Source organism: Diorhabda carinulata, chromosome 3, assembly GCF_026250575.1.
Source record: "Diorhabda carinulata isolate Delta chromosome 3, icDioCari1.1, whole genome shotgun sequence".
NCBI lineage: Eukaryota > Metazoa > Arthropoda > Insecta > Coleoptera > Chrysomelidae > Diorhabda > Diorhabda carinulata.
In genome coordinates, this window is record NC_079462.1 from 14,990,115 (window position 1) to 15,016,545 (window position 26,431).

General features: G+C 30.8%; 2 protein-coding genes across 2 annotated transcripts; one reads left to right on the plus strand and one right to left on the minus strand.

The window, feature by feature from the left end:
* Positions 1 to 1,727: 1,727 nt before the first annotated feature.
* Positions 1,728 to 15,741, minus strand: LOC130891723 (glucose-6-phosphate isomerase). The gene is made up of 7 exons (XM_057796623.1): positions 15,451 to 15,741; positions 14,522 to 14,830; positions 14,108 to 14,381; positions 8,314 to 8,553; positions 7,923 to 8,087; positions 3,993 to 4,356; positions 1,728 to 2,026 (listed from the first exon to the last, which is right to left on the minus strand). Exons 1-7 carry the CDS (start codon positions 15,651 to 15,653, stop codon positions 1,836 to 1,838), a joined length of 1,746 nt encoding a protein of 581 aa, XP_057652606.1. The 5' UTR covers positions 15,654 to 15,741; the 3' UTR covers positions 1,728 to 1,835.
* A 255-nt stretch (positions 15,742 to 15,996) lies between these two features.
* Positions 15,997 to 26,038, plus strand: LOC130891724 (putative OPA3-like protein CG13603). Its single transcript, XM_057796624.1, has 4 exons — positions 15,997 to 16,233; positions 19,587 to 19,755; positions 24,403 to 24,545; positions 25,639 to 26,038. The coding sequence occupies exons 1-4, from the start codon at positions 16,092 to 16,094 to the stop codon at positions 25,968 to 25,970; spliced, it is 786 nt and encodes a 261-aa protein (XP_057652607.1). The 5' UTR covers positions 15,997 to 16,091; the 3' UTR covers positions 25,971 to 26,038.
* Positions 26,039 to 26,431: the final 393 nt, after the last annotated feature.

Consider the following 26,431-nt stretch of genomic DNA (forward strand, 5'->3'; position numbering starts at 1 on the left):
TACATATCTCTTTAGAATTTCGGTCATATGTTGCTTCTTCTTGCCACTTTTTGTGTATTTTGCTCTTACAATACACTTTCAAAAGCAGGATTAGAAACTTGCTCGGGTTCAACCAATACCACAATAAAATGAAAAAAGACGATTTCCAACACCTACGTTCGTTTGTTTCAATCCCAGATTTACGGCAACGTATGGACTGAAGCTATAGAGAAATATGGGGAATCACACGATTTGATGACTTATTTACTGGCTTGCCAGCTTCCTCAAATACCGATCTTAACAACAAAAAGAAGATCAAAAATGGTTCATTTTGTGAGATCATACAGAGGAACAGGTGTTGAGCCTGAATGAAAATTAAAAATGAAATTAAGAATAGTAAATATGGTAAACAAGATTATATAATGCTGAAAATGGAGTGAGGACGAATGCGAAAAAAATAAAAAAGGCAACTAAAAAGGAGGAAATAGAAAGAGAATATTTATGAGCAATGAAAAGGGATTGTGCATAATAACTGCAGCAAAATAAGTTATTGGTACAAAAGATACAAAACAACGAATAGTTTGAGCAAGATTGTATAATAAAAAATGAAGAGAGAAAAGAACCTTAGTTAAAATGGCTAAGAACTATGAAAAAATCTGATTATGATAAAAATAACCCTACACCAACGTTTTCACAATAAAACAGCACTTACACTGATATAAAATGTTTTCTTTTATCACATCGAGTGAAAGTAACTGGTATGGATATTACTATTTATACCTGGCAATCTAGTAGTTCATCCAGGTAAATAATAGACAACTCTATGTCTGCACATTCTACATGTTTCATACTTTGAGTTCAATATAAAATTTAATTTATCTTGATGTTACAAAATTCAAGAAATTTTTTTATAAATAATTAAAAATATTCTGTCCAGAATTTAATTACTAGAAAATAAGTCTCATTCTATTATCAGCTCGGTGGAGGTCGATTTCGGTTCGGATCAAAAATTATATACATGGATCTTCTACTAACAAATTTTAAACAATTTTTTGACAATAAATCATTTCTCTCTCTATTATTTCTAGTGTTTTTTTTCGCATTAATGATATTAAAAAAGTTGATTAACACAAAAACTACGTCTAATGCAATTTAATCATTCGCGAACAATATAAATAATTGGACTTCCATATTCAAACGTGATTTTTGTTCTGAACTTGACTTTATTCTCGAGTGAAATTCATATTTTTTGACAAAACCAGTCTACAAATGAAGAAATTATATATCTGATGATTGTATTTCAGATTTTAATAAAGATTTACTTTTTTTAAGCTAATAGTTAAAGTTTTTTACATTTTTCTATGGGCAACTTTAGATTGATTTAGTTAGTTGAACTTTTAATTTTCAAAAATTATCTAGCTTAACTTTTATATTTCTTATTAGAAAGAACGTTTTTATTAAATAATTTAATTCGATTTATTAAGTAGAAATAAAACTGTTGAAGTCAAGCAAAAAAATGAAAATAATATAACAGTGTTTTTTTATAGTAAAGAGATAATGAACATATTTTGATTATATTGCAGATTTGCAGGTGTCTCTTGATAACAGCATAGACATAACTCTCACATCATTTTTGTTAACAAAAAAATTCTCCTATTTTAAAGCAACTATTATTTGATAACTCATCCCTCCATAATAAAAGTTATTTTCTTAATATTAAATGAAATGTTAAAATAATTAAAACAGAATACAACTGAACAAAAAAGTGCCATAAAATTTTATTAATAATAGTTTCAACATATATATGTATATAAATATTTACTAAAAACATAAATATATGACTATCATGAAATGAACTAGGATCTATTAGCCTTGATGAAGTTGATAAGCCCATTTGTGGATGCATCATGAGAAGAGACTGGAGTTGAATCCTGTAATTCTGGCTCAATGGCTTTAGCCAATTGTTTACCCAATTCTACACCCCACTGATCATACGAGTTAATGTCCCAAATTATTCCTTGTGTAAAAATTTTTTGTTCATATAATGCTAAAACAAAAAAAATTAATTTGTTATTTGTCTAGAAGTATAAAACATACAGTGTGGTCCAAAAGTAAGTGATAAATCATTTTTTTTTTATTAATTATGAACAAAATAAAAAATCCTGATATAGATAAATTTCTATTTATGAAACTACACTGAATATTGCATTTGTTATTTGTCTAGAAGTAAAAAACATACAGTGTGGTCCAAAAGTAAGTGATAAATCATTTTTTTTTATTAATTATGAACAAAATAAAAAATCCTGAAATAGATAAATTTCTATTTATGAAACTACACTGAATATTGCATTTGAAAGATTTCATATCCATAAATTGGATAAATTGATAGCTAGAGAAATGGAATCAGATGATTATAGAACCTCAACTGAACCCGTAGAATACCAGTGTGAAAGTAGCTTCTGAAGAAAGCAGTAATTTTGTGTTTCATAGAGATAAAAGACCCTTGTTTTCAAGAAGGTAAAAAAGTTTCTAAATTTCATCGTTTTCAATATTGCATTTGAAAGATGTTTTTTCGACAATAAACCTTTACAAACTTGTGTGCTAAGTTACGGAATAGACATATAAGTTCATACACGTTGTGCTTTTGTTTACAGTATAAAATGTTTTTGTGAAGTTACCATTATGCTGAATATATGATGGCTAAAATTACAAATCAGGGTCTAGAAATTCAAATTATAATACAATTTGAGTAACTTTTTAGGATAATTGAGAAATTTTTTTTTGTGTTTACAGCTGATCCATTAATCCCACTCCTTTCAAGAAGTCTAGAATGTGGGATGGCTTTAATTGCCAGAGATCTTCGTCTTCTATTTTAAGCGCTTCTGACAGTAGTGCTCTGGAGTTCCTTAGTGTTTCACACTTTAAGAGAGAATGTGCTTTATCTACTAGGTCTAGCGTCTTCAGATGTTTGTTGAGGCAATAGTGCCCCGATAGAACTCCCGTTAGTATTCGTCGATTATTCTTACTTAGTTTGATACATTCAGCAGATCTACTCTGGTTATAGTTTCCCAGAAGAGTCTTTGCCTGTCTCAGCCCCTGTAGATTGTCCCAATAATTGGTTTTGCTCCATTTGCTTCTTTCCAGTTCTTTTCTCTTTGCTCCGGTGTATCCCGGAATCTATTGTACGGTATTTTATTTTTTTTGCCCAGCTCGTTTAATTTTTCTTATCAAATTTGCTATTGCCGTCTAGTTAATTTTGTAAAGTCTTTTGTGATTCTATCAAACTAAGTTGAATTATTTTGTTTAATAAATAGAAGAATATGTATACCCGTAATATATTTCGACAGGTCACATCATTACTAAAGAATGCCACCCTGAAGTATTACAAAGAATAAACATATTCATTAAACCTTGTACAACAATATTCAATAAAGCATCACGCCATACGTCTTCACCAGCCTATATACAGTGCTATTGAAGCTCTTTGCGACTTCCTGTTTTTCAAATTGAAAACTCTGCTTCGATTATGAAGAGATTAAAACAAATATAACAAATGAACTGAGGGAAAACGTCGCTGGGACCGTGTTATTTAAATAAATGAGAATTATTATGTCATTCCTTGGATAATATTAAATAAAATAACACCAATGCGCAGTGGGACCCAATCTCAAAGAGCTTGTCGATCATAAATTGGTTAAAGTGATTACTAGTGAAATAGAATCAAACAATAATAGAACCCAAACTGAACGCTCAGCTGTTGAAAGCCAGTGTGAAAGTAGCTTTCAAGGAAAGCAATGACTGTATGTTTCGGGAAGACACAAACCTAACCCAACCAAAAGTTTTGAAATTTCACCGTTTTTATTAAAATGAAGTGGAATCGTCAGTTATTAATATCTTTAGTGTCCATTGAAGCGAATGAAGCATCAATTTTGAACAACCTTTTCTTGTTAATTTCTGTGAAAACTTCCATCACATAGTGTAAAATTTTTTTTGATGAATTTCACAGTACTCACCAATTAGGGCCCCAAGTGTGAAAGGAGTCACTTTCTTAACAACAATACTATTAGTTGGTCTATTTCCCAGAAATACTTTATGTGGTAAAATCTTCTGTAAATCGTCGTCTTTCAGTCCTTGTTTTTCCAATTCTGCCTTAGCTTGTTCAGGTGTTTTTCCAGTCATCAAAGCCTCAGTCTGTGCTAAGAAATTTGCTAAAAGAATTTTGTGATGTGTACCATCACTTATGGGATTGTGAGTGTTGACTGGAGCAATAAAATCTGCTGGAATGATTCTAGTTCCTTGATGGATAAGTTGATAAAAAGCATGTTGGCCGTTAGTACCAGGTTCACCCCAAACAATTGGACCAGTTTGGAAATTGACCTACAAAAAACACGGATTAAATTTAGTCATATGTACTATATCTAAACAATCATGAGATAGCAATATACCTTCATTTCTACTTTAAGATGAAGTAATACACAACTAATTGGTGTGTATGGGAAATTATTAGGTTGACGAAAATATAAAAAATACAAGGTATGTTAGGTATAAAAATATGCCAAACAACTCATTGACGATATTCCAAATTATATCATAGCTGATAAATAAATCTATCTTTTCCACACAAAAATGTGTTAAGTTGAACAACCAAACAAATGTCTCAAAAATATTTTTTTGGAGGTACCAACTGGGCCACAATAATTAACAAAATAGATAATATATTCTTATAAAAACGTAACAGATTGACTCCAATGAGTAGACATAATAATAGGGTAGCTAATAAAGGTTATATTGTAAATTTCCAACTTAATGAAAAGTCAACATTTTAACTTTCAAGTTTTGGTATAATATTCAACAATATCCTCAATATAATCGTTTTCAGGATATTACATCAAGTGTAGAAGCGCATTCATTATAAAACAAAAAGTATTGTAAGAATTATATTTTTGATATTATCAACATAAATCGACTTTATTATCAGTATCCATGAGTTCTCATTGTATGGAAACGCGTTTTTACTTTCTTTTACTGTTAGAATAATCATTATTCAATCGCTTCATTTAAGCTATGTTAGTTTGAAACTTGGTTCAATAAGTTTTGTTGTTCAATTTATGGATCCCATCCCTGAAGTGAGAATCTGTGAGACTGTCATAATGTGTTTTTAAGGGTGCAATTATCTCTTAGCTCCATGCAAAGCATTTTCTACGCCTAAGTTTTCGAGCACTCAGAAGCAAAGTCTGGCGAATAACGAGGATGTTGCAACAGTTTGAACTTTAATTCAATTTAAATCTGTCTTTCTGACATATTTTTTCATATATTCAATCCCAAAGATCACAATAATATTCGGCGTTTATTGTTTTACCAATGGGAAAGTAATCCTCAAACAAAATTCCTTTTTGTTAGAAACAAAAAGTTGCTAACACCTTCTTGCTCAATTTCTGGACCCTAATTTGCTTTGTAGTCAAAGTACCGGGCTAGCACCACACTTAGCATTCATTTTGGATTCAGGATGATAGTGGTAGAACCAAGTTTTATCTACAGTTGTAAAATAATTTCTAATATGCTCAAAATGTTGAACAAGTCACATACCAGCGTTTGTTGGTACAAATACTGTGACACGTCAACTTTGAACAACTGAGAATGTATAAATGAGTTAAGACTCATTTACCTAAAACTTCACACACGATCATAAAGATGTAGTGCCACGAATAAAACTATACGACTAACCTAATAGTACCCCATATCATTGAACTTATTGGACAGCTAGTTGAAATCATTGGCCGATTATTTTTTTTATTTCTCACATGTCCAACTTCCTAAAGCTGCAATTCTATGATTCTCTTGTAGTATGCCATTATACTTGTAACGTTTTTCTTCAAATATTTTGAATATTCCTTTGTTCACATATTGTGGCTCAGTAGCCACTTTTATTTTAATTCTGGCATTCGAGTTTTTGAAGAAATCAATTTGTTATTGACTTCCCATTCCATTCGAAAAGTTCAATAAAATCTCGGTATGTATTCTAAATCGTCCTCTATCTGTCTGCGTGTGAATTTAGTAAAATTTGTGGTGATATTATCCTTTATATTCGCTGGTAAGTTTTTTCTAATAGCTTTTTAACTTTGCTTTTTCTATACTGCTCACAACAGTTGTTTTTAATAATTTTTTTTATTTTAAGCAAATTTTACACAAATCTGTTCTAAATACTCGTTCCTTCTTTAGTAATTTCCATCTGTGTTCCCGTGTCCTTCCTCATTGTTTGTATTTTAAGCAAATTTTATTCAAATCTGTTCCGAAATCGCTTCCAAAAATTCCAACTTAGAAGGCTTATGTGCTCAACAGCCCCTTGGCCGCACACAATACTATGAACTATAAAATATTCAAATCAGCTTAAGGTTGTAAAAAAGTCGAATTTCGAATGTTTTGCAGGTTGAGGACTGAAAATAAAATTGTCCAAAAGTTTTTTAAAATGCCAACATTTCGATCTTTTATTTGATCTTATCAAGGCTAAAAAGGTATGATACATAGTAACTCAAACGTTGATGAAGATAAACAAGTAAACAAAAAATTGTGAAATAATAATCAGATCGAGTAACAATATAAATATCTATACGTATATATATATATATATATATATATATATATATTTATATATATATATATATATATATATATATATATATATATATAAATGAATAGGACACACTGCATTTATGACAAACTATATAAAATAAACAACATTTTTGTATAAAAAAGAACAAGTTGTAAAAAAATTCATCAAATGTAAAATGGTATTGGTAATTTGTAAGAACTCTTATAAATCTCCTACCTGATGTTTCTTACTAATCTTTATCTTTTAATTTTAGATTTTTCCTTTCAAACCATCTCTCTTATCTCGCTCATTTGGTTGTTTCATCAACTTTCTTCTCAGTCTATCTCTATTTTTCTTGATATTACTCCCAGCTTCCATCACTTTTCTTGTAAGTCTCTCTTCTTCTATTTTGTAAACTTGTCGATACAATTTCAACTATTTTTTCTTTCTTCTTATTATTGTTTTGTAATTTGTCTTCTCTCTACATTTTTTAAATTTGTTCTACTTTGTTCTCTCTGTTATTCTTCTCAATCGTGTTTATCCTGGCTTCATGTTCATATTGCTTTCTTAATGCCCAATTTCAAATTGTATTTGTTATTATTGTTATTGTGGTTGTATAGTAGATCTTCATTTTCACTTCTAAAGTCCAAAACTCTATGTCCTACTATAGTATTGTTGAGTATGTTGTACAATCTAGTCATTTTATTTTAGCTGCCTCTCTTTTTCCAATATTCAACCTGATTGTTCCGAAAATGGTTGTAAGGGTATACAGTTCATGTTTCAATAATTAACTCGTTAAAAAAGGTTTTATATTGAATGAAACATTATTCCACCAACTCACCTAAATGCAGTCGGGGTTAAAATTACATTCTATTGTAAAAATAGCTCATTTAATGATTTTGGTACAAAGAAACCCATTTTTGGTATAGTTGTCAGATCTGTAAGTAGTCTGCTCGCATAACGCACTCTACAGAATTAGATAGAAGCACCTGGTAAAGACATATGGCCCACATAAATAAACATCATTTTCATACTATATGAATCACCGACGAGTGCATCACCGAAGACATAAGCTTTTGGTAGATGAGGCACAAAGAGTCTTTCAAAAGGCCTATGTACACAACTTTTCTTGACTTCCCAATATCTTAACTATGAACTCTAAGCTCCTCAAAATTTAGTCCAAGACATACCAATGACAGGATGAGTTGTTATTATAGTAATTTGCAACTTTTTATCTACTGTTTTGATCAAAACTACCTAGGTATTTTTTGGAATCCTTGCAAATAGTAATTCTGCATACAGCGCCTAATAAAATGGATATTTGATAAAATTGAATTAACAATGAAAGATTTACCTGTTCGCCACCACGTGTGATGTATTTTCCGTTACTTTCCATGTCACCCTGTTGAAAGTAAGCAGCAAACCTGTGAAGATATTGATCATATGGCAAAAGAGCATGTGTCTCTGCTCCAAAGAAATTTCCATACCAAACACCCAAAAGAGCCAAAATGACGGGTCCCTTAAAAAATAATTTTATAATAATTTACAAAGAAGGGGTATGCTCTCATACTGCTCATCAAGATTTACTTTTATCTGTCAAATAATGCATTTTTATCAGAATATTAGGAATTCTGACATCATGTGTTTCAAACAAATAATTGTATTAAGTATGATTATTTTAATCCAAAAATACGTATCAAACCTAATCAACATCATAATTATTGGGATGTATTTTCAGTACTTACATTTTTTTCTAATGGAGCTGATTTAAAGTGTTGGTCAATGAAAAATCCTCCTTCTAAAAGCTGAGTAAAATTATCAAATCCTATCGATAAAGATATACTCAAACCAATTGCAGACCACAGCGAATATCTACCTCCTACCCAATCCCAAAATCCGAACATATTGGCAGTGTCAATTCCAAATTCAGAAACTTTCTCTGCATTAGTACTTAATGCTACGAAATGTTTGGCTACGGCAGCAGGCTGGAAATTGAAAATGGAAGTTCTTTTATTGATAATTTTTCAAAAAAAATATCATTCAAGCCATATTTTACATTCATAAGGATCAAGCGCAACATTTTGCATCATGCAGAGAGGGTGTTAAGTCCTTTATTTTGAAGATTAAAAAAACGCTCGGGCATGTCGACTTTTAAATTTATTTACTACATTGAATTAGTGAAGTGATTTCATTTGTTTTAGGGTTTTGTGCACGGAAGCCACTTTAAAAATATACTTCAATATAATAATTTATTTTTTTGGTAAAGGCGACATGATCATGTTATCAAAAGTTTGTGAGCAACTGGAAAACGATAAAGATGACCAAATTACATTTCAAGATTCCGTGGTACAGCATTTGTCATCAGTAATAAGCTCACTGCAACAATATTTCCATGACAAGGATAGTCGTCAGCCCAACTCCTGAGTATTTAGTACATATTTGACACATGATAATATTTTAAACTAGCTGACCCGACAGACTTCGTCCTGTCAAAAAGATTTGTAATGTGGCAGTTTTTGTGCCTACGTATTTTAAAAAATTCTCCTGAACAGAACCGTCACCCTGGTGATAGGGCATTGTGAATAAAAAATAATTAAATAAAACATATATAAGGATTTAAAAGTAAGTAATCGCTTTATTGTTAATCATGTGAATCATAAATAATTATTATTATTATCATTGTAGTGCTTTGTGGTATACGATGTTTTTTGTTTGATTACCTGGCGCATAGATAAACAAATCTGATGGTTTTCCAACACGGGAACAGGCAACATACAATTGACCATGTGAGAAACATGGGTTTTCTAGATTAATACCACAAACACTTAATGATTGCCCCTGGGACTTGTTTATAGTCATAGCAAAAGCAAGCCGCACTGGAAACTGTAGTCGTTTAAACTCAAATGGCACATCAGTCGGAATCATTGGGATGCGCGGTATGAGAACATCTTCTCCTTTATACTTTCCTTTGAGTATAGTTGCTTCTATCACATTGTTTAGTAATTTTTTTATCACTAACCGTGTACCGTTGCAAAGACGCGGTTGGTTGATATTTCGCAACATTATAACCACCGATCCGACCTTTAATTGAAGATTGTGAGGTGGCAATCCTAGCAAATCCAGCGAGTTTAAAAATTCCGGTGGATAGTTGACTACATCATCTTGATTAGTAGCCGAATCAACTGATTTATATATCCTCAATTCGCCTGTAATTTGTTCTTGAATTTTGAAATTTAATTCATTTACATCTATGTTTTTTGCAGCCAGTATAGCTCGTTCGCTCAACCAATCATGGTTTCTGTAATTTTGAGAAACATCTGGAAACACCTTCTGAATAAGTTCATCTTTTGATTGAGTTAACTGACAAAAACTTTGAGGAAAGTTAATGCAGCAAGTCAACATGTCTATAGGTAATTTGCCATTACCAATGTCAATGAGTTGTTTAGAGAATATGTTTCCAGATTGGTCATTTTGCAACTCGACACGCATATTCTTGCTTAAATGAAGTACTTTGACATGTTTCCACAAATTGGAGGACTTTAGACATGCATTGAGTTCATCAGCTGGCGTTGATCGTGGAATCACTGGCAATGTTTGACGAAAATCTCCTGCTAATAAAATCATTGCACCACCAAATCGGTTATTATTGCTCCGTAGATCTTTTAAGGTTCTGTCTAAAGCCTCCAAAGATTTTTTATGTACCATCGTGCATTCATCCCAAACAATCAATTTACATTGCTGCAAAACCTTTGCCATTGCAGAGTTCTTCGAAACGTTACAGGTTGGAGTTTTATTGCTTTGCATATTTAATGGCAATTTTAGTGCTGAATGGGCTGTTCGACCACCTTCAAGCAAAGTTGCTGCGATTCCCGACGAAGCGAGTGCAAGTGCAATTTTATTTTGTGAGCGAATTGTTGCTAATATTAATGAAATCAAAAAAGTTTTTCCTGTACCACCAGGTGCATCTAAGAAGTAAATCCCTCCAGTTTCATCATTTGTTACTTTCATAAGAGTTTCAAATACATACTTCTGTTGTTCATTTAACAGTGGAAGATTTGTTTGAATTAATTCTTTCAAAGCGTTGAGATCATACAGTCTTTCTCGATGCAACTCTTGGTTAAAAGCGTCATGCATTGGACGATTGGGCGCGATCAGGCCTAATTGAATTAATAGTTTGTTTGACATTATCAAGCACATGTCCTCAATTGAAATCAATGCTTCATTGTAAATTTCTTCACTGATTTGTATATTTGGATTTCCCATTCTATTCCGTATTTGATACAAAATATCATCACACATATAATCTTTGTACTTGATCCACAAATCAATTGGGTTTGATGGGAAGCATGTAGATATGATTATAGAAAACAATGTTCGTATTTGATGAGCGTGTGATGATATTACAGCATCATTGAGAGTTTGATCCCAATGAGCGTCATTTTCAAGTAAATACATACCTTGAAAGTTGGCATAAAATTTTCCCGAACTACATTTGTTGCCCCAAATGAAGTCATTTGAAAGCAATTGTTATATTGTTGGATATGTGTCAAAAAGTGTATAGAATCTGTTCCTATTCCTGAAACCAATGAGTACAATGGTTCTGGTGGTGGATCCAATGGTATCAATTTCACTTTACCATTTGCGCAACACAATCCATTGGCTTCGTTTTTGTATTTTAATGCCTTACAGTGTGAGCAAACCGAGTTCATAGAACCAATAACAACACATTGGTAGTTACTGTAGTCAATTGACACATCGTAACTGAAAGCAGCTCGATTCAAACTTGCGCGATTATTAGTTGAATGTCGCGCTCGCGCTTCACGCGTTTGTGATATCCGAATTCTTTCACGTTCATTTCCCTCGTCACGTTCTTGTGCAGTACGATTAGATCGGTAATTAGCTTGGTTTGTAGCATTTCTGGTTCTTCTACCTAAATTGCTTCGTCTTATAGGAGGCATATCAAATATACATTATTTTTTCACTAATCACGAACTAATCAAACACTAACTAACTAAACACTCTGCAAAAAACACGATATACGAATTTGTTTCGTGTATCAGTTGACAAAAGCAAACTCAGTAGATTAGGTAACAGACAACTTTTTTTTTTTTAATTTGATATGACTTGAAGTCAAAAAAATAATAAAACACTGTTGCTAACGCGATTTTTGTTTGACTGATGTAATGACGTGGAAACTGCTGCATTTTATCTCGCGTGCCGAAACTAATACAAAAGAAACGCGAGCTTCGGAACGCGACATTAAACTCCTCCAACTATGTATTCTGTGCTCCAACGCACACACACACATTGTTTTGATAGATATGATTTTTGACGTTAGGAACACACCTACATTGCTTAGACAACAGTGAGTGCTCAAATTGACTACGTTTTAGTTACAAATCATTTGTATGGGAAAAAGAAAAGAACTATTTTTAGGGTTTTTCCAGCAATAATTCTAATTTTTTCTCGCCGTAAAAACCATCCTTGAACTTCAACGAACATTTTAAAAAAAGATTTGGCCAAATTGGTCCAGGCGTTGTTGAGTTATGCGCTTACCAACACATTTTGCGATTCATTTTTATATTATAGATGATGAAGAGGATTGCACTTTAAAATTCCAAATTATAACCTATGTGCATTGTGGAAGGTGCTTAATATCCTATCATAGCAGTCAAAGTTTTAAAAATGTTGCTACCGTTAGCTACTACTTCAGGTGTGAGAGTGGTTTCTCAACTTTGACAAAACCTACATTACCAAACTTGAAAATGCGAAGCAGTACCAACCTTTGCACTAAAATTTATAAATTTATTTTATGTTTTCTAAGTTTTAGAAATTACCTAGCTTATGACTGTAATTTAGAGTAAAAATATGTGCAATTGTACTATTTGCTCTATGTATTTGTATATTTTGTATATTTGATTTCAATGTTGAGAGGAGGGGTAAAAGCAGTGACACTGGTTAGGTCATAAGGGAAACAGACCTAAAAAGGTTAAGAGCCACTGAGGGCCCTTATTAGACGAGACAGCATAGATGAACCAGTGCAACAGAGCAACCAGAAAATCATTAACTTTGAAAGAAGACGAAACAGGACAACAATGCATACCTCAGTTGGCTGTTCAGTATAGATGAGAATATTTGGTGAGTATGACAGTCAAGATGAGAGAAAAATATTTGCTGCTTCTATTGCTACTCATGAAGGAAAGGAGACAAAATATAGTTTAAAAAAAATACACTCTTTTAAAGCACATCAAACTAAAAAGTTAAAAAAAATTTTGAAATAAGCTTAAAACAATAAAGAATGAAAAATGCTAGTATTGTTGTAAAATGGGTCACTTTGTTTCATATTTCTTGTACATCGAGCGCTCGACATTCTCTAACGGAAACAAGCTCCTTCAAAAAATTTTTATAAAATATTACCAGTACTTAGTTTAAAAAAGGTTTTTGTCCGCCATTTATCTTGGAAGTTAAAATACCATTAGCTGGTGAGAAGAATGAATAAATGAATTTTTGTATTAATTTACAAGACATTAGTGGTTGCAAGGTATAAAGGGCTGTTAAATGAAACTGGTAACTATATTTACAAGAAAATATCTGACCAAAGTAAGGTAACACCTTCAAAGTATAAACAAATTGAAGTATCTGCATCACATTGTGAAAGTAAATTCAAAAACTTTAATGTAGCTGTTCGTAGTAATGTTCTGTATGAGTTTAGTCTGGCTTAATGTCATGAAAGAAATTGAGAATTTGACCAATGCAATATTGCAGGACAAATAAGCTACAGAAGGAATTTAATTATTGTTTGGATTGGTATGTTTCTAGTACCATAATAACTGTTGCCTTTTGCTGCACTCATAAAAACTGTGCTAGGACTACAATCAAATATAAGAAAAATTTCATAAGTTGGCAACTTCTATTCCAATAATACATCCCTATAGAACAAATTGGAATGCCAGATTTGAAGTACCAATTTTATTAGTTTAGTACTAGAATTACCATCAAATATAAAAATATCAATTGGCAACTTCTAGTCCAATAATACTTTCCTGTGGAACAAATTGTAAAGATAGACTTGAAATACAAATTTTGTTAGTTTAGTGCTAGGATTACCATCAAATATAAAAAAATAATTATTTTGGCAACTTCCAGTTCAATAATACTTTCCTGTGGAACAAATTGTAAAGATAGACTTGAAATACAAATTTTGTTAGTTTAGTGCTAAGATTATCATCAAATATAAAAAATAATATAAATTGGCAACTTCTAGTCCAATATTACTTTTCTATGGAACAACTTCTGAAGACAGTTTGAAATAACTGTTTTCTAAGTTTAGTTTGTAATAATGTTATGTGCTAGTCTATTTTTTAAATGCCATATAATTGTTGAAACAATTGGTTGATTTGAAATTTTAAATTTTCTATTTACGTCATGTTTATTTAATTATGATAATGATATTCAAGAAACAGTAAGTTGAATATTTCTAAATTTAATACCCAAGGTTTTGTTAGTTGAATCAAAATAATTGATAATAAATATGCTTACATCTTTAGCACTTCCTAAGAACCAATCCTTGGCAGACTTGGCATTTGTACAAGTTTCTTGTGTAGTAAAAGTTTTTGATGCAATAATAAAGAGTACAGTTTCAGGATTGATTTTTTTCAATACTTCTGCTAGATGTGTACCATCAATATTTGACACAAAATGCAATTTTAAACCTTGATTATATGGTTTAAGAGCTTCTGTAACCATCAAAGGACCTAAATCTGATCCTCCAATTCCTATATTTACAACATCTGTGATTGCCTTTCCAGTATAACTACAATAGATTATAGGAAAAATGAATAAAATAAATCATAATGCATTCAAGACTAACCTTATTATTAAACTAATTTAAGTCAGAATGAAACTTAAAAATTTAGTTTCAAATAACACCCATTATGCTACAAGTTCACTTACCCTGTCCATTTTCCTGATAAAACACTGTTGGTAAATTCTTTCATATGCTCAAGGACAGCATTCACATCAGGCATCACATCTTTTCCATCTACAAGAATAGGTTTGTTTGCTCTATTTCTCAAGGCAGTATGTAAAACAGCACGATTTTCAGTAAAATTGATTTTTGAACCATTAAACATAGCATCCCTAGCCTCCTCAACTTTTCTAGCTCTTGCCAAATCAAAAAGTAGATTAAGACCTTCCTGGTCGATGCGATTTTTTGAAAAGTCTATGAGGATATCACCATCATTTGGAGTTGAGATTGTCAAACTATGCAAAAAAATTAAATGCACATCAATTCCCCTTGTTAGACACGAGCGTACACTTAAGACTTCGTAATTAAGGATCTAGTGAGGCCCCTTATAATATGATTATCCCAGAGATTGGGACAGATTTCTATTTGGTTCGATACATTTTTTTGATAAAAAAACACAAATTTAAAAACGCGTTTTGAGACATCATGAGAAGGCCTTCTTTAAGAGTGACTGCGTGGCAATTTAATTATAATCAAACACCGCGATCTTTTATCATCCTTTACCATAAGGTTAATTTATCAAAAAAACTTATCTTGAAAAAATTATGTAATGGTTGGCAAATAAAGAGCCACAGCAAGTCCTTATATTGTCTAACATACTGCTATTTAATTAAAGAAAAATCATTTTTTTTTTAATTTAGTGGAATTTGTTCCCCTGTATAAAAATTACACAATACTTTTTGAAAAATAAATTGGCTGCAATCTATAAAAGGAACCATTATATGATTTGAAGAAATTCCATACATTTGGTGCAAACAAATTAGAAGAAACTACAAGAAAAATTCACTTGCAAGGTTAATTAAAGGTCAATACACAAGATCATAAATATATTTAAAAATTTAAAATGAAAACGTACCTGAAAGAATCAAACCGTTTAGGATCTTCACCAAATAAATCTTTAATAACCAGTTTGTTTCCTTTATTTTCGTAATATTGTTGAAGATTTTTCCAAGAAGGTTCGGTGGTAAGCAAAGGTTTCGGCTCCATGTCTACTGCAGGACTGTCCGATCCACCTTTGCCGCGGCACTTGGAACTCGTTTTTGGGCATGACGGTTCCATGATGTAACAAAATATGTAAATTGAGATCTATACACTTCAAATTTAGTTGTAAAATATATTTTTTTGATTATTGCATATTTAATATTCCATGAAATTAATACTGTGATTTTAAAAATGACATTTTAAATATTGGCGCTATTAAAAAACAGATGCTTAGATTGTAGGAATCACATGTTGCCAACCTACAAAGTCTGGATTAATTAGAAGAGAAATTATAAATAAGAGATCTTGTCTAATATCGTGTAGCGAATTTTTCTTATTGTTATATGTCTTTCTAGATAAGGAATAATTTTCCATTTTTCTTGAGTGTTTTCGTTCCACCGGCCATACATTACTCCATTCTAGTTCGCATATCAAATTGAATTGTCTAACTTTATTATAACCTATAAAATTTGACAGATTTATATTTTTGTTATGAAATAGTTTTCCATTTAAAAAATGGTTGTTGGTGCTTTTCCAGCTGCAAAGTTAGGAGCGTTATTGTTGAAACAAATAAGCAAACCTATAGCAAATGTTGTTAAAAATCAAGCAAAGTCTTCACCAGTATTTAGGAAGTATGTTTGCATGCCTCCAGCACAATGTAAGTGAAAGAATATTACAATATTAATATAGGACAGAAACTATTCCTTTTTGAAATATTTTGAGTAAACGCAGTAAGTTGAAAGTTTTAATCATTCTGGCAACTATCCAGTATTACAAACATTGATTAGGAATGACTGTCTGGCATTTATTACCTAAAATTTTTCTTCAAGAAGGTGTCATCAACTAATTTTATACAAGCTAAATATTATAATAATAATAAATCGTCTTTATTAGTCTGAAATGTGTACACAACAAAATTTTCAATATACAGACATCATGCAACAGGAGTGGCGATATTTAACATATATGTTATTCTTCGACCTCTCTCCATTTCAAGCCATTTATCTATGCAAAAGAACTTTATACAGTCTCAACTATAAGTTCTCAAATAATTACAAAAACTCTTAAAAGATAAAGTTAATTACATATTTGCTTATTAAACAAAATTGCTCTGTAATTAAATTTAAATGAATTCATACCACACAATTTAAGGTCCTTAAGGAGAGCGTTATAATCTTTGGCAGCTAAATATGTGAAACTTCTTTGAAAAAGCACATATTTATGCTGAGGCACAGCTAATAGATTTTTATGTCTCACATGTACATTATGTATAATATCACAAAAAACTAGTTTTTCTCTCAAATAAACAGGTGTCGAATGTTTCAACACTTTCTTAAAAGGACACATAAAATGAATGAAAAATAAATCTACATATTGCACATGATTTTTTGATGCCATGACAAGACAAGGATAGTAAATAACATTACAGTAGGTAAAAATAGACAATACTAAAGATTCACAAAGCTTTTTTCTCATCTTAAAATTGAGAATAAACCTGTTCACAAGAGTTTCATACTAGCATAGCTTTTCTTAAAAATTGTCTTTAAATGTTCTTTAAACCTTAAGTCCACATCTAGAATTAGTCCTAAGTTCTTAGCAAATGATTTTATTACCAATGTCTTACTGCCCAACTCCATTTTTAATTTTTGTTGCAAATTTTCTCTACGTCTCTATAACAGCAAACATTCAGTCTTATGTTCAGTGGAATATTCAAGAATACTTGACAGATCTCTATTTAGGTGTGTAGCTGTTGAAAGTGGATCTGCAGGATCATAGTAGTGTAGAACCTGAGAATCATCAGCATATGATTGAATGTGTCAATGTGAAATACTGTCACATATATCAGACATATAAGAGGAACAAAAATAGGCCAATCATTGAACCCTGCAGCACACCAGATACTATTTTGCCAGCCTCAGATGAACTCTGATAAATGTGAACTCTATACCTTATTCCTTTTAAATAAGATTAAAAGAATTCACAAGATATTTCTGTATAAGTATATAAATAGTTTTATTTTTCTTTCCTATTCTGCGTGACCTACCTTTAAATACATTTTGAAAGTATCTTTCTACTATACCAAATTTCAGAATTATTGTTGCACTATGTCAATATATTATTTTATATATCTACCTTCTCAGTATATTTTTCTAGTCAGAAGATAATACATATTTTCAGCTGAATAGAATCACATGATGTATCTCATGTTTTCCTGTTAAACAAAGTTTATGAACATATCGATGGTTTTAGCATAGCATCTTGGAAACCATATTCAATAATTTTTAGAACTAAATTATACCAAAATTTAACTCAAAATAATGCATAGTTATAATAGTTGAAAATTCAGATATTTTCTTCTTTTTAACACTCTTATGTAAGATTTATGAAAAATAATTTCCTCTATTTATTCCCGTTTTTTCAAAGTTATATAAACAACACTGTCATTTTCCAGTTTACAATAAGGAACATTGATAATCAAAATATCAGAGATCATACAAAAAGAACTACTTAAAAAAGGCAAATATCCTAATAAACGGAAATCGTCTTATTAAACTAATGGGAAATCTAGTAAGGGTTTAGAGCCATATAAACAAGGTGTGGTAATTAAATTCCTGGAATTTAGTTATAACTTTGGAACTGACAACAATGTGTCACTTTATCTAGATCTATCTAGCAAAAGGACTCTATTTCAGTTATGCTTAAAGTTTTATGTTGATAGCATGTTTGAATTGTGTTTAGTCAGAATTTTCTAAAGATCCACGAAGAATTTTCCCAAATTGACTCAGCACTCCATAAACAAAGTGAGTAGGGGTTGATATGTGTCAGGAATGTCTAATAAATGGGGATATGTTGCCTGAACGCGCTTTCTGAGGGTGGCCCAAACTTCCATCTTACACCATGGCAAAATGATGCTAAAGTTTTTGACATAAAAAGCATTTCATTGATATTGCCCCCTATAATTTTTTTTTTATTTTCCTTGTAGTTGTTAAAGAAACTGTAACCATAGTTCTAAACAGGTTAACCTCACACTATTAATATACTTGTAGTGATGGAATTTTTGTGTAGTTAGTTGAATAGAAACTTTTGTGTTTTTCAGTAACAAATATCCGAAACTCAATTGTGACATTGCTACAGAAAAAATTTCAATAGCATTAAATACAAGTTATAGAGTCGTAGTTTGATACAAACTAATTATAGGATAGATAAAAAATGCTTGCAGAGAAAATTGAGAAATATTATAAACAGGTATAATTAGACCAAGTAAACTTTTTATACTGTGGATTTCCATGCAAGTCTTAGCAAAATAACAGTTAACAAAATTGTCGTATGCTTTGGAGATTGAGCAGATCAACAAGCCAACAAAGAGAAGTAACAAAAAATTAAAGAAGTTTTGATTCAATTCAAGTGGAATTTAATAACATAAACAAAAATTGTGTTATAAAGAGAAATACATTTAATACAGCAAACATTTAATATAAAGCTCGAAGCATTTACAGGAAAACTATGTTCGGAAAAATATTGCTCCTTTTAAAAAACATAATAATTTCTGATGTCTTATTACTTACATATAACTTGATCAGACTTTTGAAGCCACTGGTGATATTGATATTGAACACACTTTTTACCAAAACATTCACAATTACTACCAAAGGTAAACTGTTCACCTTTGGTCTCTGAAGAGGATAACTTAGTTATCGAATTGCGCAGTAGACATTGTAATTGTGAGTGTTGGTCTAGTGGTAGCAGTAAATAGAGTGTTCAGTGCATAATAAACTATTAAAATCCTATGATACAATTGCTACAATAACAATTAATTATGGAGATGAAGCAAATATCAGCAATAAAAAGAACAGTGAATAGAAGAAAAGAAATTCCTTAATTGATAATCATCTGACGATAAGACAACCAGAGAGGTTATTTAATAAATAGAATTTTAAAATTTTTTGCTTGGATTGAATAGATTCAACCATTAAACTAGTTTATCAAAATTTTTTCTTTATTTTTTTGCAGTTTATAATTGGTGTGAGGTGAAAGCTAAAATGTGGATTTTAAACTTAGGAAAACCTGTAAATATACCAGTACTTAATGAAGCTATGGCAATAGAATTAGGTGCTAATTTATTAGGAGAAGGAATTATTTTTTTAATTGCTGCAGGAATGGTTGTATTTGAGTATAATAGGTAAGTTTAGTTCTTAATATTAGAATATTCTTCATTCACAATATCTTATTGTGTCCTCAGATTCAATTTTGAAAAGGACACAGTTCTTTTATAATACCACTAATGTAACATACAAAAAGTTAATTACAAATTTTATTACAATAACAATGTTCAACAAAGCCTAATTTATAAAAGCAATTTATTTTTCCATTTTGTTCCATAATAAAGATTTATGCCATATAAATTGCAGCATAGTGCATCAATTTCCTACAAACCATTACCAGTATAAATATAAGCATTTTGTTATGTTATTGAGCAAATCCACTAATCTCTTGAAGGCACATTAAAATTTATAATAGATCTATTCTGTTATATTGATTACTGAATTGACACCATTGCAACTGTTTCCACTGAAATATTCATTTTTTTATGTTAACATACAGACAAAATACCAGTACTTAAAAAGATCTATATAAGTATGTGTATATTTTTGTTATTTTTCTTTCTTCTTATCTTTAAATACATCTTGACAGTATATTTCTACTATATTAAGTTTCAGAATTATTGTTGCACTGTGTCAATATATTTTTTTATATATTTACCTTTTCAGTATATTTTTCCAGACAGGAAATAATACATATTTTTAGCTGAATGGAATTGTATGATGTATCTCATGTTTTCATCTAAACAAAAACAAAGTTCATGAACATATAGATGGTTTTAGCATGGTTTTTTTATCTCAGAAACCATATTCAATAGTTATTAGAACTAAATTTGGCCAAAATTGAATTCAAAATTATGCATAGCTATAATAGCTGAAAATTCGTATATTTTTTTTGTTCTTAACTCTCCAATGGATTATTTATAAAAATAATTTTCTCTCTTTATTTCCGTTATATCAATATCATAGTGTATCAATTTTGAAAAGGACATCGTTCTTTTATAATCCTGCTATCATACATAAAATTAATTATAAATTTTATTACAATAACGATGTTTCACAATCGCTAATAATTAATAAAAATAATTTATTTTTGCATTTGGTTCCATACCAAAGTTTTGTGCCATATAAATTGGAACATAGTGCATCAATTTTTTACAAACCATTACCATTATAAATATATGCATTTTGGTATATTATTGGACAAATCCACTAATTTCTTTAAGACACAGAATTTATAATATATCTATTAGTGAATTGACTCCTTTACAACTGTTTCCACTAAAATATTCATCATTTTATGTAAACGTGAGGTATTTCTTAATATATTTGTAATTTTTATATCAATTTAATATTGTGTTAACTAACAAGTTGAAAAGTTTGTACACAGTCTAAATTTGAGATAAAGGCAATCAACTATCTAAAGAAAAATATTCTTTTAGGTCTTTTTAATAAATCTTACAGATGACAGCAGTATAGCTTTCAATAAATACTGCTGTTGTACTTGTTAAAAAAGACTTCAAATATGCAAGCGGCTTGAGCTTTGAAATACTTGAAACAAACAGAAAAAACTCAGAATAGTTTCTAGAAGAACATATTTCTTCAAACATGAACAGCAGCTTATGTCTTTAGAAGAGAAGTCGGTCTCTATAAAATAAGCTACTTTATAATAAATCAGGCCTTAAAGTTTCTTCTAAGGATAAAGGATGAAAACCTCAAAAGGTACTCTTCTTCATCTGATCCAATTGAAGGACACTTCTAACAACTTTTGTCGAATATATAACTGGAGTGATCATTTACACAGCAGTATAATTATGATCTAAATGTACCTTCAGAAAAATTTTATGAGGTTTTAAATAAAATAATTTGAAGTACACACCACACATCCTTTACTTTTTACAGAACACAAATGAAACAAGCCATTATCTTCACTAAATATTCAAAGGCTTGTCATACAAATTAAAACCTGTAAATCCAATGTGCTCAATTTGTAATGAACTAGTATCGGAAACAGTTGAACATATAATTTTAATGTGTCCAATGTATACGAATATAAGAAACTATTATATTAAACTTCGGGGTCATTCAGATGACTTGGATTAATTACTTACCTCAAGAGACAGAACACAATTGAAGAAACTGTACACATTTATAAACGAGGTGATGAAAATCAGATCGTTCATAATCAAAGAATAATTAAGTAAAAAAAACAAATGGCATGTATGGGTATGTATGTATATATGTGTATGAGTGTATGTTTATATATATTTTTATGTTTTTAAAGCGTCTTGATTTTCGGTCTCTTCTTTCATTAATTTATATCTATCTTCAAAAAATTAAAAAAAGAAACTAATTTTATAACAAAAGAGACCTAAAAAAATCAAGACTATTTAAAAACATAAACATATAAAAGTTCTAAGAAGTATATATACTAATGATAGTTTGTAGTTTATTTTGATACACTTTACTTTTCTAAGTATTCCCATAAAAAGAAATCAAGAGGAATCAAATAAGGTGACCTAGGCGGCCATTCTATTGTTCCTCTTCGACCTGTCTACCAATTTGGAATGACGTTGTTTAAGTTAATGTGCAGACAACATAGAATGGAGGCACACCATTTTGCTGCAGCAATAAATAATTTCTGCTTGGAAACAACTGGTTCGGGGAGCAAGAAGTTTTTGAGAAATTCTAAATATCGAGAACCTATTAAAATTTCTTCAAAAAAGTATGGTCTATTAATCCTAATATCTATTATTCCCGCCAAAACAATAATTTTCTCTGGTATTGAGTGAGGTAGTCTTGGATTCACTGTAGATTTTCCATAGCGTACAGATAAGTTTGATGATTGACATGACTGTTTAATAGAAATATAGCTACATTAGGGAACAGAACCTCTTTTAAAAAAATTTTGTTCCATTATAATTTCTTATATTAAAAAAAGCCTTTAATAAAGTACCTAGAGAGAAAAAATAGAAAATACTGGTCGAAAGAGGAGTTAATGTAAAAATTATAAAGATAAATCAAAATATTTAAGAAAACAATGAGAATGCAGTCATTAGAAATAACAAAATATCAAGAGCATTCACTATAAACATAGGATTAAGACAAGTGATTGGGGAAGAAGAAATCAAGATAAATATAAGAACCAATAATAGACGAAAATAGAACACAAGATGCACATATAAATGACAGTATTCATTAATAAAAAAGTAATATCCAGAGACTCCAAACTAAGAATATTCAAAACAATATATAGACCAACTCTAACATTCGGATGTGAATCTTGGGTATTGGCAGAACAAAAAAAAGACCTGAATATACAACGTTAATTAGATTATATGGAGAAAATACAACTAAAATGGTGGGGGCACTTACAACGGATGAATGAAGAACGCCCCATTAAAAGAATAGAAAATGAAAATTGGATAAAACTGAAAGAGATCTCATCCAAGAAAATCGTGGGAAAAAGTTATAACAAGAAATAAACTGGACAGAAGCAAAAGACCTAGCTCATAATAGGAATGAATGGATGGAATTTGCTTAAACAAAACCATCAACACCCCACCACCACTAATTTATTTCTCAAAATCATCTTCCAGGAGTTCTTCTACTAAACTCACTTTGTAGGGATACCACTTTTCCTTCTTTAGATTTCTAAGTCCATGCCATAATCTATTGCTACTTTTCATGAATGGTATTTTGAAAGGCTAACAGACCACCAAGTTTTTTGTTTTCAGATATTGGTTTTCTACTACCCTTAAGGAGGTCTCAATTTTGCTAACAGTTGATTGTGAAATCAACACTTCTTTCAGCGTACGTGTTTTATCTCCACAACCAATCATTATTAGAATTTCAATTATTTGCATTTCAGTCAGCTGACAGATACAAAGACTTTCAGAACACGTTTATCACAATATTACTATTAATCACTTAATCACCTAACCAGAAGTCAATTAAGTTTGAATGTTCAAAGATTGGGTTATGAAACTAAAATCAAAATTAAATTAAAATTAACATGAAAGTAAACTTGGTGGTAATTTTATGGTTTATTTAAAATAATTGTAAATTACTGGTAAACCAATAGAAATTCCCTGTATGGACCCTTTTTTTCTTATAAATGTGGAAAGCCCTTGACACTATTTATCAGTGTTCCATCTTAGTACCACCAATTAAGATTGACGTAACGTATTATATGCTCATAACCTCACAAACTTAAAGAATTAAATTAAGTTAAAAGTTGGCGAATTCTTAGTTTAATTCTAATTTCAATTCACTGTTAATTTTCTGTATAAACTACAAGTAGCATTTTAGTGTCTTGCAACTAGTAATTCAATGGTAATTTTTAATTTTTACTGCATATACCAAGGTTAATAATTTAATTATCACTTCGAACCAATAATTAATACATTTTATTAAGAAATCTGTTGAAATTTCAATAATACTAATTGTGACAATAAGCAAATCAATTACATATTGATACGGCTAAATAAGTAATTAAAATACCTTTCAAATAATGGATGACATCACCCATATTTTCATTCAAAAATTTTAGCGATAATGTCATCATGCTCCCAAAAATAAAAAGGCATCCTTACGAATAGCCTATTTAAAAATAAATATCGACGGGTCTCAGGATTTTTCCTTAAAATTGCCGATTCATGAAGTAACAAATCTATTCCTGTCTTTTGCACCATACTCTATAATAAATACACTTTCAATTATTTCAGATCATCAAGAAAAGAAGCTGCTAAAGAAGAAGCAAAAGCTAAAGAAATGTATGATTTGAAAAATACTATCACAGAACTATTTATGCAAACAGAAGAACAAGGAACACAGTTAAGAGAATTAACTAGGAAATTAGGAGATTTAGGTAGTTTTTAAGTTTCCTAGGATATTTATTTTTAAAACGAAGTCAAAATATAATATTATTTGTTTCTCTCATAAATTCAAAGATGAGAAAAACCTTCTGTCTCGGATATAACATGCATCCAGTGTAAAGTGTAAAAGTGAGTTGTGGTGTGGGATGCAATCAATTTCGTTGATATATTACAGAAAAGTATTTAAAAAGCAATAAAACATCTAATGTTTTTAAAGAGACCTGTCTCTTTAAAAAGCTATTGCCACTTCTTCAAACTGTAATTTGGTTCTTAGCACTAATAGTCAATGAACTACTTTTTAGCAGCTTTTTGAGTCTTTCGTCTCCATCTTTCCGTTGGGAGACAATCCGACCTCAAGCTTATTTAACTCACTACGGATCAGGATCTGACTAGAAGATTTGTCAACCATTGATTGAATCCAACCGGGTTTCTGCTACTAGATTGTAAATTATTTTGGAGAGTAGTCTTGGCTTTACAGTCATTCTGCAACTATACCTGAAGATATTTTGTACAAGATTCTACATCTTATTATTCTGCTTCCTCTCGAATAAAACCATTTTTGGGGGATTTTGTGTCTCACTTTCCTAGATGTTAGTACTACTTCTTCAAGGTACTTAATTCTTCTAGCAGGATATTTGCAAGTAGATACTCTGTTATTGAATTGCACGCAGAATCTGCAGCTGTCGTCTTCTGCCATGCTCATTGTCTCAAGGTGACATTAGACAGGGCACTGACATGTCAGGAGACCTACCATTAGTTTCATGTCATCACGAGTTCTTCCGACTTCTTAGTTGAAATAGTTAGGAATCTTTTGTATTTTTTTGGGCCTGAAGTGTGTCTTCAAACCTTTATTAGAGCACAAATTCTTGGTATTGAAGTTATGCATGTGCTCTCGATGAGTTCCATGGTTACCTTCGAGGGATTGTAGTTTATAGTTAATTGTGGACGGCCAAGGGTCCGTTGAATATATAGACCCGTCGTGCTACCTTTGAGGGTATTCATATGAACAGATACAAAAACATACACAATTACCAAGTTTTCAGACACCAAGGTTAACTAACTAGCCCAGTATAATTTTTATTTCAGAGACGACATTACATAAAAGGATTATTCATGATACTCCTAAACCGCCTCCAGATGTACCGCAAAAAAGTGGCACCGTCATTTCACATTCTCTTAAAAATGATTTTGAACCTTCACTAACATCTTCGATTAACAATTATGCAATGAAGCCAAATGAAATGGAAAATCAACGATCTTCTGGAAAGCAATGTTTTCGACATCAAAATCCTAGCATTATATTAAGAGCAGTAAATGACGTTGAGAATCAGTTTTGGAATCATCCGTTTATAGAGGAACAAGAAGATAGTTTTCTAATTTTAAGTCTATACTATGTACAAAGTTTGTTACGATTGTAGCTTAAAACTGTAAATATTGAAAATTAACAATAAGTCAAAAAGCGAATATAATAACTCGAATATTTCAAGTTTTTTTTTTATTTATTTTTATTTATTTTATTCATGAGTTTTTGATTAATTATGCGCAAAAACGAAATAAAATGTTTTTGTTTATAAAGTTTGCTTCTGTAATAGTAAGAATACGAACCAATTTTGATTTTTCTTATAAATTTTAACTGATTTTTTCAATATATTCAAAAATACCGCGTGATCAGATTAACGCTTGGTTTTCACATTGCGAGTTAGCTCGTACGTTACGTCGTACAGAAGTGCACTCTTATTGTACTTTTCACGCGAGCTCTCTGGGATCCAAGTAGCAGATATGTTAATTGATGAAGTTCATAATTACGGAAGGAGAAAAGAACGACGCCAGAGAAAAACTTGGACTCGGCAATGAATCTTAAGACATAACCAAAAACATG